Genomic DNA, 19,922 nt, shown 5'->3' on the forward strand with positions numbered 1-19,922 from the left:
GTTATTGTTGTTGTCATTGTTGTTGGATAGGACAGAGAGAAATGGAGAGAGGAGGGGAAGACAGAGAGGGGGAGAGAAAGACAGACACCTGCAGACCTGCTTCGCCGCCTGTGAAGCGACTCCCCTGCAGGTGGGGAGCCGGGGGCTTGTACCGGGATCCTGACACCAGTCCTTGAGCTTGGCACCACCTGCGCTTAACCTGCTGTGCTACTGCCTGACTCCCTTTTTCCCTTTATTTTTATTTTACTTTTTAAAACAAATGTATTTTTAAATATTTTTACTTTATTTATTTTATTTGATAGGACAGAGGGAAATTGAGATGGAGGGGAGGTAGGGAGAGAGTAGGGCCAGGTGGTGGCATACCTGGTTAAGCACACACATTACTGTGTGCCAGGACCCAGGTTCTATCCAAAAACAATAAATAAGTAAATAAATGAATAAATAAGAGGGAGAGAGAGACACTTACAGCACTGCCTCACAGTTTTTGAAACTTTCCCCCAGCAGGTGGTGACCAGGGGCTTGAACTTGGGTCCTTGTGCATGGTAATGCATGCACTTAACCAGGTGCAGCACCACCTGATCCCCATCCTCTTACTTATTTATTTATATTTTTATTGGAGGGGGGACAAGTAATTGCTTACAATAACTAGTGAGACATTTCAAAGATTGTCTGACTTCTCTGACTATTCCTAACACTGCAGACTGATTTTTGTCATGGATTTAGATATAGGATTGGGTTGGGGAAGAGATGATTGGAGACATGAGTGCTGGATCTTGTTATGACTTACAGATGCAAATCTTAGTTTATGTGATGTTGATGCTTGATATTACTAAAAACACTGCTTTTTACCACTTAAGATTAAAATGTAGATATATGAAATCTGAATGCTTGTGGGATAGATTCATCCAGCTTTTATAAATTTTCTGGAACACAGTGGAGGAATATTATATTTCAAATACTTCTGAAGACTATTTAAATTTTTAAAATGTCCTTCTCCTCCTTCTTTTTATTTATGAAACAGAAATACTGACAAGACCATAGGATAAGAGGGGTACACAATAAAGAATTTCAGGAACATTTCCTCTTCACCTTGTTTGTGGGGGCAGGGAGGACCTAGCAGGATGAGTCTGCAGATCTTAAAGTACAGGAAGCTGAGACTTACTGTGCTCGCCATCCAAACTAACCATAAGCATGTCTGTTCTTCATCTGTCACAAAAGAACATTGCCACACTTATTGAAGGTGACTTTTCGGATACCACTGTGGGATTCACAGCAGCAGAGGTTTTTAAGTTCTAGCATAAGAGGCTTGTTTTGTTGTGCATTGGCTTAAGAGAACCAACGTCTCCCCAGGGAGTACTGGTCATCAGTGGAATTCTTAAGAAACAAGCAGGGGCTTATACTGAAGTCAGCATTCTAGACTCCCCTGTCTGCTGGGAATTCTTGGGTTCTCTTCAGCACCTGAAAGTCTAGAAAATGAAAGCACATCTCCAAGATAGATGTCTGATGCCCCTCAGCAAGGGCATACTGTTGGGGTTCCTTTCCCTCTTGCCTACTTCTGGTCCCAAGAATGCTGCTCTGCCCTGCTCACTGAAAGCCGAAAAAGGCACTTTCCCAAGTTCTCGGAAGGAATGGCCCATGGCCAGATGGGCAGCCTGATGGATGGGCACAATTCTCTCCTCCCTCTAATAACAGATCACCTACAGGAGAAAAGCGGGTGTCTTCAACTGGGAGAGACTCGACAACACATTTCAGCCCATTGAAGGTGATGATGGGGTCAGATGTGCAGGATACTTCCTGAGTTGGCAGTCAGCTTGCCCAGCTGTGGTCAGGTGGCTCAGTGTGGCCTCTAGTTTACTTATCAGTTGACTTCATCAGATGCCTACTGCAGGGGCTGCTGGAATTATAGGCTGGGAAGGAAGCAGGAGTTACTAGGGCTCATTTGTTCTACCAGCTGATATGCTCTCACACTGATGGCTACAGTCTGGGATCTGAGTGGAGAGCACTTGTGGGGAGCCTCTGTACTCACACTTAGGGAATTCCTTACTCAAGGTAAGGAAATTGGCTTTGAAGACATGGACCTTTATACCTTGAGTTTGATGTGTTCAGAGAACACTATCAAGTCACTGAGACAAGCACCTGAATGCTTGTCTGAAGATATGCCTCTCCCAGGAACCGTGCCTGAGGCAAAGCTGTGGACTTTTATTTCTCTGGTCCAACTGTTTCTATGACAGGAATTCTACCCAGGTGAACTGTTGTCCTGGGGATCTGTTGCTGCCTCCAGGGCCACATGGATGTGCTGCCGTGCAGCCAGAGGAGCCCCTGCATAGAAGCAGCACAAAAGGAGAAATCTTTCTCAACTAGCAGAATAGCAGGCACAAGGAGACCCGCTGGGAAAACTTGGAATGGGGAAGATCATAGCATAGCTTGAGGCAAAGGCTCATAAGTAGAAATTAACTTGCCAAAGTTGAAATCCAGAAGCCTCTGAAAGAAAAGGACAAAATAGCACAGATCTGAACTCAATTAAAAAAAATATTCCTGGGGGTCGGGCGGTAGCGCAAATGGCGCAAAGCTACAGGACCAGCGTCTGGATCCCGGTTTGAGCTCCCCAACTGCAGGGGGGTCCCTTCACAGGCGGTGAAGCAGGTCTGCGGGTGTCTCTCTTTCTCTCCCCCTCTCTGTCTTCCCCTCCTCTCTCCATGTCTTTCTCTGTCCTATCTAACAATGACGGCATCAACAACAATAATAACTACAACAATTAAAAAAAAAAAAAGGGCAACAAAAGGGCAAATAAATAAAACAAATATTTAAAAAAATCTTTCTTTTTTCTTTTCATTATTTATTGTTTACTAGTGATTTAGCAATGGCTGACAAGATTGTGGGATAAGAAAGGTACAATTTCACACAATTCTCACCACCAGAGTTCCACATCCCATCCCTGCCAGTGGAAGCTTTTCTCCAGTGGGTGAAGAATGTCTTACAGTTTTCAGTTTCATGTTGTATTCCTTTGGAGTTTCTATGTATATTATCTTATTATGTGGGGATAGTGACAATTTTACTTCTTCTCTTCCAGTCTGTATCCCTTTTATTCCCGTCATCTGCCTAACTGCTGTGGCTAGGACTTTGAAGACTATTTTGAATGTTAATTGTGATAGCAGGAAACCCTAACTTGTATCTGATTGGAAAGGAAAAACTTTCAGTTTCTCACCACTGAGTATGATGTTGGCTGTAAATTTGCTGTCTACAGATATAACTAGACAGAGGAAATTTTCATTAATTCTTTACTGTTTATTTGTTTAGTTTTAAAAATTCCTTTATTAAGGACATGGTAATCGTGAAGGATGTTGAAACTTGTCAAAAACTTTCTCTGCATCCATTGACATAGTCATTTGATGTTTGTTTTCCTTTTTATTGATGTGGCGGAATACATTTATTGATATGTGTATTTTGAACCAATGTACAATCTTTTTAATGTACTTTTGTATCTGGCTTGTTAATTTTTGTTCAGTGTCTTAGCATTTATACTGAACAGGAATATTGACCTATAGTTTTCTTTGTTGTTATGTCTTTGATTCTATTTTTTTCTGTTATTTTCTTTTGGATTCTTCTAGTTTATTCCCAAGCTCCCAAATTTGCCTTTAGGTTTCTGATATTTTTTACCTGAAATCCTCTATACAATTTTTAATTTGGTGACTGTGAGAAACTCTATGTACTCAACCTTATTCTCATTTTCTGTTTAAAATGTAGAAGAACAGCTCAAGATTACTCGATGGTAGTTTCTACTACTTAAGGCTCAAAACAGTAAGGACTGCAGACCAAATTTAATAGGATAGTTCAGAAACAGTTGCAGTGTACACTGGAATGCTCAGATTTCTCTGTGACCTTGGGCTGAGCAGAAGTTTGGGAATGGAAGCAGTCTCCATTTATTAAGAGATTTATCCATGATTACAGCCGCCCGTCTTCCCCTCCCCCCATCAGTGAGTGTACTTTCCAATTCTTTTTATTTATTTTTAAAAATGTTTATTTATATCTTCCCTTTTTGTTGCCCTTGTAGTTTTATTATTGTTGTTGACATAGTCATCATTGGATAGGACAGAGAGAAATGGAGAGAGGAGGGGAAGACAGAGAGGGGGAGAGAAAGACAGACACCTGCAGACCTGCTTCACCGCTGCGACTCCCCTGCAGGCGGGGACCTGGAGGCTTGAACTGGAGCCGGTCCTTGTGCTTTGTGCCACGTGCGCTTAACCTGCTGCACTACCGCCGGACTCCCATTTTTTAATTTTTTTATACCAGAGCACTGTTAAGCTCTGGTTTATGGTGGTGCAGGGAATTGAACTCAGGACCTCAGAGTCTCAGGCATGAGAGTCTGTTTGCATAACCATCATGCTATTTTTCCCCTGCTCTCCAATTCCTTCCGTATAAGTAAGTAGAGATCAGACTTGATAACCACATGAAAGTTTATGGGAGACAGTGCCATATGTTTAGGACTTTCTGGGCTAGCACACAGCATATCACAACCATTGAATTCCCTTATATTTGCATGGCATGGCAATGTCTATGTTTTTAGACAAATTCTTATGTTACCCAGAGCAATGAAAGGCAGGTTAGAACAAGAAACCTCTGGGAGAGACTGGTGGCTAAACCTAGGATCACTAATCAGAGGAAATTAAAGCTCCCCATTTTTTGCCTGGTTTTAACTCAGAAAGGCCCAAGATTACTGGCCAGTAACAGAAAAGGAGAAACCTTCACCACTGCTCTCTAGTTAATATTTCTGGAAACTGTGACACTAACTTTACCCATTTTTTCTTCAGTGGTAATGGTAATGTGTCAACTGCTAACAGCAGCTTCTTTCACTTCCTTCTCAGATTGCTGTGGCTAAGTGAATCACTTTTATTTTCTAGAGGTATTGTTTTGTTTGGAAATCCAGGCTGGTGCCATTCTAGTGGATTCCTGTGCAAGGAATTTGTGGACAACCTCTTCTTTCATTTGTAGCACATGAAGGCCTCTAGGTGTTGTGAATATTTCACTTTTGTTATGATTAGAAGCCCGAACAACTCTATATGGGCCCCTCTCTGGGTATCTCAGGAAAGCTAATCTTGTCTGATCTGTAAGTTAGAAGGTACTTTCTATAGCATTTTATAAAATGCTTTTTTTTTCATATATCACAATTTCGCTTCTTGATGATGTCAGTGTTGTTTAGATAGACATAGTCACTTTATATTTGTAGATGTATTATTGTCAAAATCATAAACACCTGACCTTAACTTTGAGGGATAACTTTGTTTGCCAGTGGGTTTAACTATTAAATGGGAATGTCACTTATCCTCAGGAACTATTTGTAGGTATACAAAAAAATAGTATAGATTCAGTGGGGAAGTGATTACGAAAGCCAGACTTCCAACCTTCTGCCTCCCATAATGATCCTGGGTCCATACTCCTCCTAAATGATGAAGAATAGGAAAGCTAACAAGGGAGGGGATTGGATATGGAACTCTGGTGGTTAGACTTGTGTGGAGTAGTGTCCTTCTTATCCTATAGTCTTGTCATTATTTCCATTTTATAAATAAACATTTAAAAAAGTAGTATAGAAAATAGGGACATATAGTATGTCTTCCATAAATATTAGGGATTTCTTTTTTTTTTTTTTTTTATCTATTTGCTGTCTATGAGAGTCTCTGTCTTCACCTTTAACATCACAAGTGATTGTTCTTACATGGAGGACTAAAAGTGCATATGGGTTTCCAAACAAACAAGAAGAGCTATTGCTTTTAGTATATTTCACTTAGCAGCTTGCAGATAGCAATAGCTGTGATGGAGCTCACAGTTAAGATCTGTGCTTATTTCAAAGAGAGCTCACCATGTGTTGGGAGCTTGGCAAGCAACTCAGCTCTGATTCCTTTTATGACAACTTTCTCTTATTTTTCTCCTAAAATGTACAGGCAGCACAACATCAGTTTCTAGCATCTTCCTCGCTCCTTCTCCCCCTACACACACCCTACACCCTTCAACACGCAAGCACAGGCATACACACTTTTGCTTCTTTTTACTTATTTTTTGAATCCCTAAAGGATTCACAGAGCAGTCTGTGTGCAGCTGCTGTGTTTCTGGCTAAATTGGCAGTTACCTACTGTGTGGAGTTGCTAGGAGAAGGTGAATGAGCCTGATTACAGCATCATCGATGTCCGTGTCCTTTTAATAACAACCTGTGGCGCTCTAGGGTCTGTCTTTTTGTGTGGCTCCGAACATTATTTTCTCATTGCTGTCAAATTCATTGCATTTTTTTGTTAGAGCATGATGATTTTTAAGTGTTGATTGCAGATCAATTAAGAGAGAAAAGCCTTGGCATTTAAAATAGGCACTTTTTTTTTTTTCTTTCTCAGGGTGGTGCTGCTGATACTGGTTCCTACCATCTGTTTTCTTCTTACATCCTGCTCTCCTTCCGTTGGTAGAGGAATCCAGCTTCTCCTGGTGCGCTCAAGTCATTCACATTTCTTTCGTGCCTTATAATAAGATCTCGTAAACTATAGGAATTCTGATGTGCTTCACTGCATGAACGCTAACAAATGAGCTGCTTCGGGGAGATCTGGAGTGCTCAGCCGGTCAGTAGTACAGTAGCGTGTTCACATGTGCGGATTTTTCCTGTGAGGTCAGAGGATCTGTTTATACTGCTGTCTGCTTCAGGGGGTTATGTGGTGAGCAGTGGATATGCTTGTCAAAGTCAATAGCAATTCTGGCACAGGCTGCTCTCAGCTTTGTAATGCTGCAATGTTTTGATAGATAAGAGCTGCTACTGTACATTTGTCTGAGATTTGTGGTGGATTGAGGAATGCTTGTTCTAACTGCTGAAACTGACTGTCACTGTATTGTCTTAGGAATACCACCATGGGATCTACCGCTACAGAAATTGAAGAACTGGAAAGCACCACTTTTAAGTATTTGATAGGAGAACAGACTGAGAAAATGTGGCAGCGCCTGAAAGGGATGTAAGTAAACTCTTTGCTTGCTTCTGTGTTTTTATTCCCCTTCCCCCAGTTTTAACCATCAGTATTGCTAATTGTTGGTACTATCTGACTTGAGGGGCTAAGGTTTCCTTTAGAAAGAGTTTTTCTTAAAAAAGCAAAGCACATGAATCTCAGCTAACACTCTTCTTGAAGAAGAGATTTTGCACGTTTATATGTCACGTAAATGATGGTAAGTCTTGGAGAATTTATTTTCTTGTTATACTACATGGCTTCTTTTGTCCGTTCTGTATGTGCTAGTAAGACATGCAGACAAGTGACTAAGAAAGCTATGAGTACTTGCAGAAACAAAAATTCTCTCAGGTAAATAGAGAGGTTACTGCTATTCCTCTGTGGTTAGGTTTTGGGGGAAAAAAGGCAGGAGTAATATGACAATATTTTCCATTGTAATTATGCCCTATGTGTTAATATTTCTTTGTGAAAAAATTTTTATGCCATAAAAATGTTAGTAGCACATTAAACTTATAGGAGAGTCTTAACCTTAAATCAGACAATTCACTTTTGAGAGTGCCGGGTAACTCATGATACAAAATAGACAGTTAAGAGGAGGTCAAGGGATGTTCTTATATCAAACATGCAATGAGTCAAATTTTAATTGCAGTGCTATTCAGCTTGCTTGCTAAACACTTATCTAAGGTTCTTTTTTCTATGTATGCTACTAATTTCTATGTGCTTTATTTCAATTCTATCACATGTTAAATATCATAGTCAACATTTGGTGGGAAAGGTTTGCAGACCTTTGCAGTTGCTCAGCATATCTGCAAATGTGAAATGAAATAGATTTGTTTTTCTATAATAATAGTGAACAGGATTCTGTTCCCTGTAAAATAGAGGTGTCGTAGGATTCATGGTCTGAATGCTGTGCTCTCTGCAGTTTCGCAATAGCAACTCACTCATCAGTGAAGCATTGTTCTCTGTGATACCCGTGTTTTTTCAGAAGAAAATTATATCAAACTTTGTTTAAAAGTAACAATTCCTCTAAGTTCATCTATTTGTATGTATTTAATGTTTATGTACATGTATAATGTGACATAGATGGCATCGCAGTGTCATGCTATCAGTGCACACAATTACTGTAAACAACATTCATCACTTTAGACAGTAATTTTTTTAAAAAGGAAGCCATTTTTACATCATTCAGATGAATTAGAGAAATATGCTTCCAGGATCCAGTGAAGATTTAGAAACTGCATTTTTTTTTTTGAAAGGTAGTTTTCCAGGGAAACAAATAATCCTAAAACAGCAAATAACAGCTTACAAAATCCACTAGCATAGGTGGAAATTAAACTCTGGGAGTCATCAGGTAGACTTTGTTCATCTAATGAGTGGATAAAATTCTATACCAGAAAAACTATATCTCATATTACAGCCTATTTTAGATTGTTTCCCTTTGTCAGGACAGAAAGTTTTTTGCTTGCTTGCTTTGTCTGTGCTTATTCTATTTCTCTGTAGCTATTGGAATGTATGTGGCTATATGATAGTGAATTTATGTGTCTGTCTTTAAGGCATTTGAGAAGGAATGTGTGTGTTTACCTAAGATTTTAGGGCAAAGTTCTCTGATTTTTACTTTATCATTTTATCTCAAAGATCAATCTGTCATTTTATTTCAGGAGAAGGTGATGGGGTCATTCAACAGTAGATCTTCATGACTTATTAACTGACAGTGATGTAGGACATGTTATCACATGTATATACTAAGTAAATCTTGAGTTTTGTCCATATAAAGTGATTGAATTACCACTTAGGGTAAATATAACTGACATAGTTTTTTAAATTTTTTTAATTTAAAGTCACTATTACTGACTGGTTTAAATGACTTATTACTTATGCATCAAAGAAAGAAGGAATTTGCATTTTAGTTATTACTTTCATTTGTACTTTTACTTAAGAAATTTCCAGTATTCTAGGCTTGGAATTGTCAAAACAAGGAGCTCTGAATCTAAAATGTGCATGACTAATGACAACCAAATTGTTTAATTATGGTCTTCTGTGTAGTCTGCATTCAAAGCAGAGTTATGAAGGACTCTATTTTATTGCTGAAATTGTCTTGCCTGTTTAAAATGTAACATCAACTCAAAAATAATTTGAGCTTATCAAAATTGCTAGTATTAGAATTCTGCTTTTAAGTATTCACAATTAAATCCACACCATTCACAAAAGCTATCAAATAATTTTGCAAAATTTTTCAGTTTGGTGAAATAAACTCAATGAAAACCTCCTAGATATTTATTGGGCAGTTGACTTTTTTTAAACTTAGGTTCTAGTAAAGATGTATTCAAATTCAAATTCAAAGTGAAAGTAAATTTAAATTCAAAAATAAAGTAAGCTTTATTAGAAGTATACTTCAAATATGGGACACATGACCAACTACAGGAAGATATTTACAAAAAATATCTTGTAGGGATTACAACATAACATTTTGGAAGACTTTTTTTTAGTTCTTACAAATGATTTAAAATTTTGTAACACACATGAAAGCAGTGGTAAACTAAATTAAGGTAAAAGTCTCTACTATTTTATTGTTTTCTTTCATTGAACTTTTTAAAAATACATTTTTTCTTTTTAAAAATTATCTTTATTTATTTATTTATTACATAGAGACAGCCAGAAATTGAGAGGGAAGGGGATGATAGAGAGGGAGAGAGAGACAGAGAGACACCTGCAACACTGCTTCACCAATGGCAAAGCTTTCTTCCTGCAGGTGGGGACCAGGAGCTTGAACCCAGGTCCTTGCACATTGTAACATGTGCACTCAACCAAGTGCGCCACCACCTGGCCCCTCACGGAACTTCTTCAGATCGCTTTGACAATATCTGAGATACCACATATCACACATACAGTGATGTGCCAGGAATTTCATACTCTGTTCAGGGAACAAAGGGATTTTCTCTCCTTATTTCTGATGTGGGGTTGTAGGCAATATTAGATTACTCTTCTTATATGGTTATGATCTTTCTTGAGCTTTATTCAATCCATCACGCATGACCAATTTGCCACTCACCGTGAAAGTGTAGAGTTTACATTATGAATCACTATCCATGATGGTGGAAATGTTAGCAAATTACTATGACATCAGGTCCTTTATAAACTACATTAAAAAAGAACCATGTTCTTGTCAGAAGTTACTGGCTGTTTGAGCGTTGGAAACACGTTTTGCTTCTTCTTCATCTCAACACTATATGAATTTATTGTTCAGATTTTTAGAGAGAGAGAGAGAGAGAGAGAGAGAGAGAGTGTGTGTGATTTAGGAACCTAACCCACTTCCTGTATACTAATACTTTTTTCTAATAAAAATCTGCAAAGATTGTTAAGTTTATTGATTCTCAGGAGGAAAGAGGATTTGAAGGATGGACTTTTGTTTGTTAGTTGGTTTGTTTTGTTTTTCCATTTGTGCACAGCACTTTTTCATTTTGGAAATCATCCTTCTGTGTCACGGCACTATTATGTTTTTCTTTTTTAAATGGAAAAATTGCTCCACAGCTACGGGCGTTAAACCAGTCATACATTTTAAAACATTGGCTTTGCTTTTGTTCCAGTTAGTACTACTGTTCTAAGAATTGAGTCTGTGGAATGGCAGCATTTCCAGAAAACTGTGATCAAGTAAGATTCAAGAGAAAGCCACATGGTGATAATTAAATCAGAGTGTTCTGTTACTCAGTTGTTCAGTGAATATGGGAAAGTTTGTACTGATCAAAGCCTTAGCCTATCAACAAAAATGCTGGCCTCATTTATTCATAGACTGTATCTCCAGAGCCTTCAGTTCTTATAAATGTAGGTCTAGAATTTTGAGAATTTCAAAATTGGGGGCTGGGTGGTAGTGCAACCGGTTAAGTGCACATAGTAGAGAGTGCAAGGACCCACACAAGGTTCTGGGTTCGAGCCCCTGGCTCCCCACTTGCAAGGGGGACACTTCACAAGTGGTGAAGTTGATCTGGAGATGTCTGTCTTTCTCTCTCCCTCTCTCTCTCCCCCTCCTCTCTCAGTTTCTCTCTGTCCTAGCTAATAAGGTGGAAAATATGGCTGCCAGCACTGAGTTAATAACCCTGGAGGCAAAAAAAAAATTTCACAGTTAAGAAAGCTGATTTAACATATAATAATCAGCCATACATGTATATAGACACATACCTTCTTCTTAAATCTTCTGTTCCAGACAAAGTCTCCGATGTTTAAATGTAGAACTGTAAATATAAATGTTGTAAGACTTTTCTCTTTTTCTTTGATTGGTGGTGTGCAAGATTATCGATAGTGGAAATAGAACTTCATAGTTATTTCATTCTTAGATGAAGTAACTCGACCTCTTGCTGAGAAGATGTAGTAGAAATACATATTTGGAGTAAAAATCAATTTAAAAAAATGGTAAAACGAAGAATTCCATAGCAGTATATGCCCAAACTGAAATGTGACTTTAGAATTAGGCAGCAGTAGATCTCAGTCCATTCCTCTCCTGCTTCGAGCCCTTTAAAGCCTTCTATTGCTCTTCCTTCAAAGTTCGGCAGCCTTCACAGCATCTTCCCATCATTGCTTGACTTTTGGGGCCGTCGTTGCCCATCCACCCCACCGTGGTATGTCCCAGTTAGGACCAAGTTTATCCAAAATAAATGCTGCTTGCCACATATTTGCTAAGATTCATTTTGTTCTTTCTCTCTATGGGATCCACTCCCTTTTCTACTCGTTAGTGTTGCGCTTGCTCTCCTGGAAACGTTTAGAGAAGCATGGGGGATGATTCTGGTTGTGGCATGGCCTAAAAATGTCTGAGTGTCTGTATTTGCTGGACAGTGGGGTCACAGCAAATATCCTCCTTCCTGAGCTTGGGATGCTCCCTTCTCGAGAACTGTCCTACTCAAAATGCTACTAGGGACCCTGTAAAGACAGTCTGAGATCACTTCTTAAGTCACTTGCAAAGATCTTTCTTGATCTTTCATGTTAGTTTTGTTTAGGTGAGGGGATGGGATGAGGAACTCTGGTGGTGGGAATTGTACCCCTCTTATCCTATGGTCTTGTTGATCATTCTTAAATCAATTTAAAAAAAGGTGGGTGAAGGAAGCAGAAGAGATCGGAGTGCTGTGATATGAGGAGTTGGCTTGTCTCTGCCAACATGGAAAATGTAGGAACTGGAAATCAGTCAGGATAGGGGAAACATTTAGAAACTTGAAAAGAAAAGAATACAGAGCCTCCAAGAATAATTCTCCTTGATTTCAGCTCAGTGGAAATTGTATCAGGGGACCCAGAGATAGTTCACTAGGTATGGTGCCTGCCTTGCCATGCATGCAGTACAGGTTTGAATCCCCAGCCACATGGGGAAGTCCCAGGACACTGGGGGAAGCTTCTGTACTGTGATTTCTCTTCTTATCTCTTTGTCTCTGAATAAAAATGCTTGCCCAAGAGTAGTGAAATTGATCAGCATAAGACTTGGGATTTGCAAAAGAGAAAATAATCGTACTATGTATGTTTTAGACTGACAAAAATGAAGATAACAAATATATTTGTGTTACTTCAGAAGGTAGGTTTGTGCTAAATTTGTTACACCACCAAAACCAAAACAAAACAAAACAAACAACAACAAAAACAATATATGCCTCCAGTAGCAGAATAAGAGACAAGTTAATTGACGTGACTATGCCTACCCAGTCCCAGCCTGCACGCATACACACACACACACACACACACACACACACACACACACACACACACACACCACACACACAAAATGCCTGTAGGTGTCACCTAGCCTAGGTTACTATTTGGTATTCCAAGATTGGTTATTCCAAGATTTCTCTTATTCATTTCATTGTTCACTGCCCTCCGCCTAACACTAGCTTACATTTTCAGACTACCATCTTTTTAAAACTAAGCTTTGATATTAGACTTCATAATAGATTCATTTAAAATGTCCAAGAAGAATATTTATGCTGTCTCTATTGGAAACGGCTGATAAATTTCAACCTGTTTTCACAATGGTGAGCGTACTACTGTTTTAACGGTTTGATTAGTCTCATCAGTTGAATAGTGCTTCTTTATTCATAAACTAATTTTAAGAAAATTACCTCTTAAAACTCATGTGCATTTTTCTGAAATAGTTTATTTTAGTGGGAGAGATATAGAAAGATAGAGAAGACAAATACAAAGAGAGAGAGAAGAGAGAGTTGGAGAGATAGTGGATGAGACTGTTTTCTTTAGGCAAGAAATCACTTCTTTACCTGATGATGAGAACAGTTGGCACTATCAGTTTTACTTCTTTATTTAATTTATTTTTTAATTAATTAACAAATTAATTATTGGATAGAGACAGAGAGAAATTGAGAGGGGGAGGGAAGGAAGAGAGCGAGAGAGACACCTGTAGCCCTGCTTGAACACTTGTGAACTTTTCCCCCTGCAGGTAGGGACCAGGGGCTCGAACCTGGGTCCTTGTGCACTGTAGTGTGTGCGCTTAACCAGGTGCACCACCACCTGGCCCCTCATTTTATTTCTTTCTTCCACAATTTGCCAACCTTATGCTGTTTCTTCTCCTCTGTGAAAGAGTATGACAGATAGTCAAGAAAGACCTGACAAGCTTCTCTAAGGGAACATCCTCCCATGTAGAAGGAAACATTAAACATTTGTATTACCCAAATCAAGATCATGAAAATTATGTGAAATAATGTATATTAGGAAGAGAGCATAGTTCCTAGCACAGTGTGAGCACTCAAAAACATCGTAATAGAAATTACTAATATTGCCATGATTATATCCACTATTTTTGTGTATTCTAACTTCACTCCATAGAAGTCATCTGATTTTTTGAGTGGATTGGTTTTGTAAAAATGTTTTTTCATTTATCTTAATTTAATGAGAGATGCAGGGAAAGATATGGGAGGAGGGGAGGAAAGCAGAGCACTGCAAGGGATCGAACCTGCGACCTCAGGACCTAAGGCATGGAGGTCTCTTTGCACAATCATTATGCCATGTCCTGAGCCCTAACATTTTTTGTTAAACCAGAGCATTGTTTAGCTATGTCTAACAATGGTGTCAGGACTTGAATCTGGCGTCTCAGAGTCTCAGGCATGAAAGCCTGTTGTATAAATGCTCTGCTATCCCCCACTCAGAGTGGTCTTTCCTTCCCTTCCCTTCCCTTCCCTTCCCTTCCCTTCCCTTCCCTTCCCTTCCCTTCCCTTCCCTTCCCTTCCCTTCCCTTCCCTTCCCTTCCCTTCCCTTCCCTTCCCTTCCCTTCCCTTCCCTTCCCTTCCCTTCCCTTCCCTTCCCTTCCCTTCCCTTCCCTTTTCTTCTCCCAAGGTTATTGCTGGGGCTCAATGCCTGCACTATGAATCCACTGCCCCTGGAGGCTATTTTTTCCCTTTTTGTTGCCCTTGTTGTTATCATTGTTATTATTATTATTGTTATTGTGGTCCTTATTGTTGGATAAGACAAAGAGAAAGAGAGAGAGAGGAGTGGAAGATAGAGAGGGGATGAGAAAGATAGACACCTGCAGACCTGCTTCACCGCTTGTGAAGCGACCCCCCCTACAGATGGGGAGCCGGGGGCTTGAATCAGGATCCTTACGGGGTCCTTGTGTTTTGTGCCATGTGCACTTAACTGGCTGTGCTACCTCCCATACCCCCAGCGTGATATTTCAGTTCTTTAGTTTTCTTGTTTGAAAACTGGAAATAATTTAATTACTTATTTCATAGGTGTTCAACAGATAAAATGAAATAATGCTTTTTAAACTGTTTATAAGTGTTCATAATCCAAGAAATATAGCCGTTATCATTACTATTACTGATCTTATAAACAGAAGCAGGACTCTGTTTCTTTTTTCTTACTAGAATAAGTGGATAGAAAATGATTTTAAAGTTGATTTTAAAGTTTGCTCAATAGATATAATTACATCATACTCTTCAGGTTTCACTTTACCAGTACATTTATGATCAGCATGAATATTTCCCTGGGACAGTAGCAGTAGTTTAACAGAGACAAAGAAATGGATCCGCTTTGAAGATTTCACTGATGGAAGATTCACCTTGATAGATTGAATAGCTTCAATCCAGTATCCTACGGAGGCCTTAGTGATATGGAATCAGGATAGTCTCCTTTCTTGAGTCACTCCAACTTAAAAAGCTTTCTTTAGTTATTTCCTTTTCTTTTTCTGGGCCTGGTTCATAAGGAAGTTGATTTTTAAGTAAGTACTGTCCTGTCCCATGAACCTTTCTTTTGTGAATTTATTTTAGAAAGTACTGAATTACCATTCTGTTATTAAATGTTCTTTACTCTAACACTGTTCAATCAATTAACTGAGTGTAAATATTCGAGCAAATCTAATTCCTATCCCCCAAAGACTGTGCTGTTAGTCTTTTGGATATAAAAGGAATTGTTCTTCGACATTTTAAAGCAGAGATAGTGTTAAAGACTCATGAGTATCATAGTACCCTGCCTATCAGTGCTCAGTAGTAGTACTAGGCATAAATGGTCATAGTTAAAAGGTATAAAAGCCATGTTATTAGAGGCATATAAGTGAAATGTTTTCTCCTAAGAGTTACACTTTCTTGAAGTTGGTTAAATAGATTTTATCTTATATTATAAAATTTATAGACATACATTTTTATTAAATAGGTCCAGAAAATGCTCAATACAGATAAGTTATGACAGATAAAAACTTAAAATTTATAGTTATTAAATACTTTAAAATGACGTGTTAGAAAGTAGTAAAATCTTCAAGCGATTATAGCTACATGACAAAAAAAGGAATCTTTTAATTTTTTTAGTGAAATAATGATTTGCAGGGCAGTTGTCACGTGGGTGTAATCTCTCATCCTTTCATGCCTGGTGTGTGTGCACGGGTCCCACCACCAACTTGGCTGCTTGTACACCCTTGTGCATTGGGTCCTCTGGGCCCGTTATGCCCCCTCTCTGCCCTCCCCCATACACTGGACTTATTTCATCTGACCACATCTAGTCTAAGTTTCACGCTCTATTTTGCCTTTCTCTCCTTAAAAAGGGTGTCAGTCAGTCATTCTCCATGGAAGCATGGAGCTCCAAAGCATTCTTAGATCTCTGTACATGAACCAGGTATGAGATAACTTAGAAGAAAACAGAAGTAGATTTGTTGAGAAAGTTTGTTGAATTTGGTTATATTTAACTGAACAATTCTAAGACGTGGCTCAAAGTGAATTGCATTTTGTGCTAGATCACAGAAAGCTGAACAATTTGGGAGTCAACTGGATATTTTGTTTTTTAATTTTGCTTGGAGATTAATGGTTGACAGCACAATTTTCTACACTTGGCCTCCATTTCCCAGCTCCGCATAATGTGTGTCTGCAACATACCCTCACGCCCCCAACTTCGGACCCCCACCCCCTCATCAAATCCCCCTCTTCTCTTCCTTCCCCAGAGTTCCTTGCTGTGGTGCAGTATCCTACCCCAGTCCAACATTCACCCAGTGTTCTTCCTTTCTGACTCTGTCGCCTGTGTTTCACCCATGTGTGCCGTCAGCCAGTATTCCTCCTTCTTTTCCTATTGCGTGTGCTTAACGCTGTGCACCACCGCCTGGCCCCCTCCCTCTCTTCCTGACTCATCCTACCCAACATTTTTCCTTCAAGTTCCAAGCAAGGTGCTGTCAACTGAATTTTTTTTTTTTTTTTTTTTTTTTTTTTTTTTTAGTTTAAACAATTAAAAAACTACTCCACATTTAGGAAGCCGGGCAGTGGCGCAGTGGGTTAAGTGCACATGGAGCAAAGCGCAAGGACCAGCATAAGAATCCCGGTTTGAACCCCCGGCTCTCCACCTGCAGGGGAGTCGCCTCACAGGCGGTGAAGCAGGTCTGCAGGTGTCTATCTTTCTCTCCCCCTCTCTGTCTTCCCCATCTCTCTCCATTTCTCTCTGTCCTATCCAACAACAACAGCAATAACAATAATGACAGTAAACAAAAGCAACAAAAGGGAAAAAATAAATAAAATAAAAAAAAATTAAAAACCCCACAAAACTACTCCATATTTGAATCATTAGCTACCATGCTTTGTAATTCTTTTTGTCCTTTGTGATTTCTAAAACAATTTTCTTTTGATCTGTTTGGTTTGGCACTTGACCATACAACTTGCTTTGGCTAATGAAGTCTGAACAAATGTGACACAAGCAAAAGCTTGGAAAGGACTTATGAATTGGAGGCTACTCTCTGTTGATGCTCTTTGGAATACTCACATCAGCAGTGGGAGGAAGTCTGCTCAAACTCATTGCAGGATGATTGTGTATTTTAGATATAAATCATTCTAGTTGAGGTACCTCCATCAGCAAGATATGAAACACCAGTCACATGGGTGAGGTTAGCCTGGGCTAGCCAACTTCCACCAGATGATTAAGACATAAAATCAGGGACCAAGTGGTGGTGTACCTGGTTAAGCTAACACACTACAGTGCACAAGGACCAATGTTCAAGTCCCTGGTCCATACCGGCAGGGGGGAAAGCTTCTCGAGTGGTGAAGCAGGGCTGCAGACATCTCTCTGCCTCTCTCCCTCTCTAGCTCCTGCTTCCCTCTCAATTTCTCTCTGTCTCCATCCAGTAATAACCAAATATCAATTAAAAATAATTCTAAATAAAGAAATAAAATCTTACTGTTCTGAGTTATGAAGTTGTGAGGTGGCTTGTAACACACAAAGTCAATTAACTTTTTTTTAGTAGTGATTTTACATTGATCCACTAACTCATGAAATAACAGGGGTGTTTTCATGTAGTTATTCTCTGCTACTGTATTTTCTTCCTGTTATTCTCTCCCTCATCATCATCTGTCATTATTTATTTTTTTAAAAAATTTTTTATTTATGAAAGGGAAACATTGACAAAACCGTAGGATAAGAGGGGTACAGCTTCACACAATTCCCACCACCAGATCTCCGTATCCCATCCCCTCCCTTGATAGCTTTCCTATTCTTTAACCTTCTGGCAGTATGGAGCCAAGATCATTGTGGGCTGCAGAAGGTTGAAGGTCTGGCGACTGTAATTGCTTCCCCGCTGAACATGGGAATTGACAGGTGGATCTGACCCAATAAAATTAGCATTTCTTTCAGAGATAATGAAAGTACAAAGTGAAGTTTCTACAGAAAACCACTTCAGTAAAGTTCTCCACATTCTTTCCCTCACCAGCAATATCAAAAGTACTCATGCAGTATCCCTTCAGTGCTTGTGTATTGAGATTTTATTGTTCTTAGTTTTCTGTGGACAAATAATAACTTTCCACAGAATGAAAGGTAAGTGTGAAGATGGGGACACTGCAACTGTTGCCTAAGAGGAGGTGGTACATATCGTGTTACCCTGGCAACAGGCACCAGGCAGGCCAGGGCTCCTCACACAACCTGTTGCCCTGACAACAGGTCATACAGGGCATGGGGAGGCTCATTTCCCACACTTCTAAGCTTCCCCTTCTTTTTCTTCTTCTTCTTCTCCTCCTCCTCCTCCTCCTCCTCCTCCTCCTCCTCCTTCTTCTTCTTCTTCTTCATCTTCTTCTTCTTCTTCTTCTTCTCCTTCTCCTTCTTCTCCTTCTCCTTCTCCTTCTCCTCCTCCTCCTCCTTCTTCTGCAACTACAAAGAAAAGGAGAAAGTGATTTTATTTGTGTTTGTTTGTTTGCTTCTTCTTACTTTCATACTCTTCGAGTATCCTTTCAGATGTAGTCGAGGCTAAGAAATCAGTAATGGTATCGTAGACTTTCTTGACTGAAGCTTGGAGGTCCCAGATTCAATCCCAGGCATCACCGTAAGCCAGCCATACCCGAGCAGTGCTCTGTTGAAGGAAGGAAAGGAAAAAGGAAGGAAGGGAAGGAGGGAGGAGGAAGAAAAAAATCAGTGGCCTCTATTCTTACCTTCTTAAACTTACTAAACTTTGACTGGATTAAAGATTAGGAAAAGTTGAGGGGGGATCAGTACAGGTACTAGGAGGGATAATTGGGGAAACCAGGTAAGTAGTATCTGAATAATAAAGTAGTTAAAAGCTGATTAGTAGCGCTATCCAAAAGCTACAGTAGGTAATTTTTAGCAAGTTCATCTGAAAAATCACACACATAAAATGTTTTTTCTTTCTTTTTGAATTTGGTTATCTCTATCTTATGAGCAACTATCACAAAATAATGTAATATTATAAAAATGAACAACTTTTCAATTTTTATTATTTCCCCCTTTTATATTTATTCAGACTTTATTTTCTTTCACAATTTTTTTCTCACTATGAAAAGTTTATATGAATGCAAGCTTATCAAATTCTGTTGTTTGTTTTTTCTCTCTCTCTTTTTTTTTTTTTAAGCATCACTATTTATGGTGGTGGCAGGGATGGATTTTGGACCTCTGGTGTCTTAAACATGAAAATCTGTTAAGCTACTGATGGTATTACCTCCCTGCCTGCCTGGCTCAAATTTCTTTTTTCCCCTTTTCTATTTGGTCCTAAAACAATTCATTTTGTTATATAAAAGAATTAGTTTTCACACTTATTTTTGGAATGATTCATTGTTTTATTTTATAATTTATGGTTTATATAAAATAGCTCTCTCAAATAATAAAAAGTTCTATTACTTCTGTGTTTTTTTTTATCTCTACCAGTTTTCCTATAAATTAAAATAAAACCTTATTTGACTCCACTGGTTTTAAGACTAGCAGCAACTTTGAATTTTGTGAAGCAAAGATTGTGAAGCAGAGGTGAGACTTCGGGACACATTGGTGAGTTTGTCTGCCCAGGGGAGTCAGGATAGGATCATAGTAGCATCTGTAACTTGGTGGCTGAAAGGCGGTAAGAAAGCAGGACAAAGAATTTAATAAATAGGAACCCAGAGGTAGGAATAGAGCAGATAGATGAGCCATTATCTTCCCTAAATTGGGAGTCTAAATTGGTGAAGAGAAAAATAATCTAGCAATGTCTTTTCTCAAAAAACAGAAAAATGACTTTGTGTACAATGGGTT

The 19,922-nt window shown here is 39.0% G+C and overlaps 1 protein-coding gene across 2 annotated transcripts in view; it reads left to right on the plus strand.

Moving 5' to 3' along the window:
* Positions 1–6,665: 6,665 nt before the first annotated feature.
* Positions 6,666–19,922, plus strand: part of PDE1A (phosphodiesterase 1A) — a 320,443-nt gene continuing 307,186 nt past the window's right edge. Inside the window, exons 1-2 of one of the 2 annotated variants that reach the window (XM_060177615.1) lie at positions 6,666–6,689; positions 6,870–6,980. In XM_060177615.1, coding sequence (XP_060033598.1) covers positions 6,685–6,689; positions 6,870–6,980 — 116 coding nt within the window. In that variant the 5' untranslated portion in view covers positions 6,666–6,684. The remainder of the gene's footprint in view (positions 6,690–6,869; positions 6,981–19,922) is intronic. The other variant, XM_060177617.1, reaches the window with a different exon arrangement.

The sequence above is a fragment of the Erinaceus europaeus genome, chromosome 18, assembly GCF_950295315.1.
Source record: "Erinaceus europaeus chromosome 18, mEriEur2.1, whole genome shotgun sequence".
Taxonomy (NCBI): domain Eukaryota; kingdom Metazoa; phylum Chordata; class Mammalia; order Eulipotyphla; family Erinaceidae; genus Erinaceus; species Erinaceus europaeus.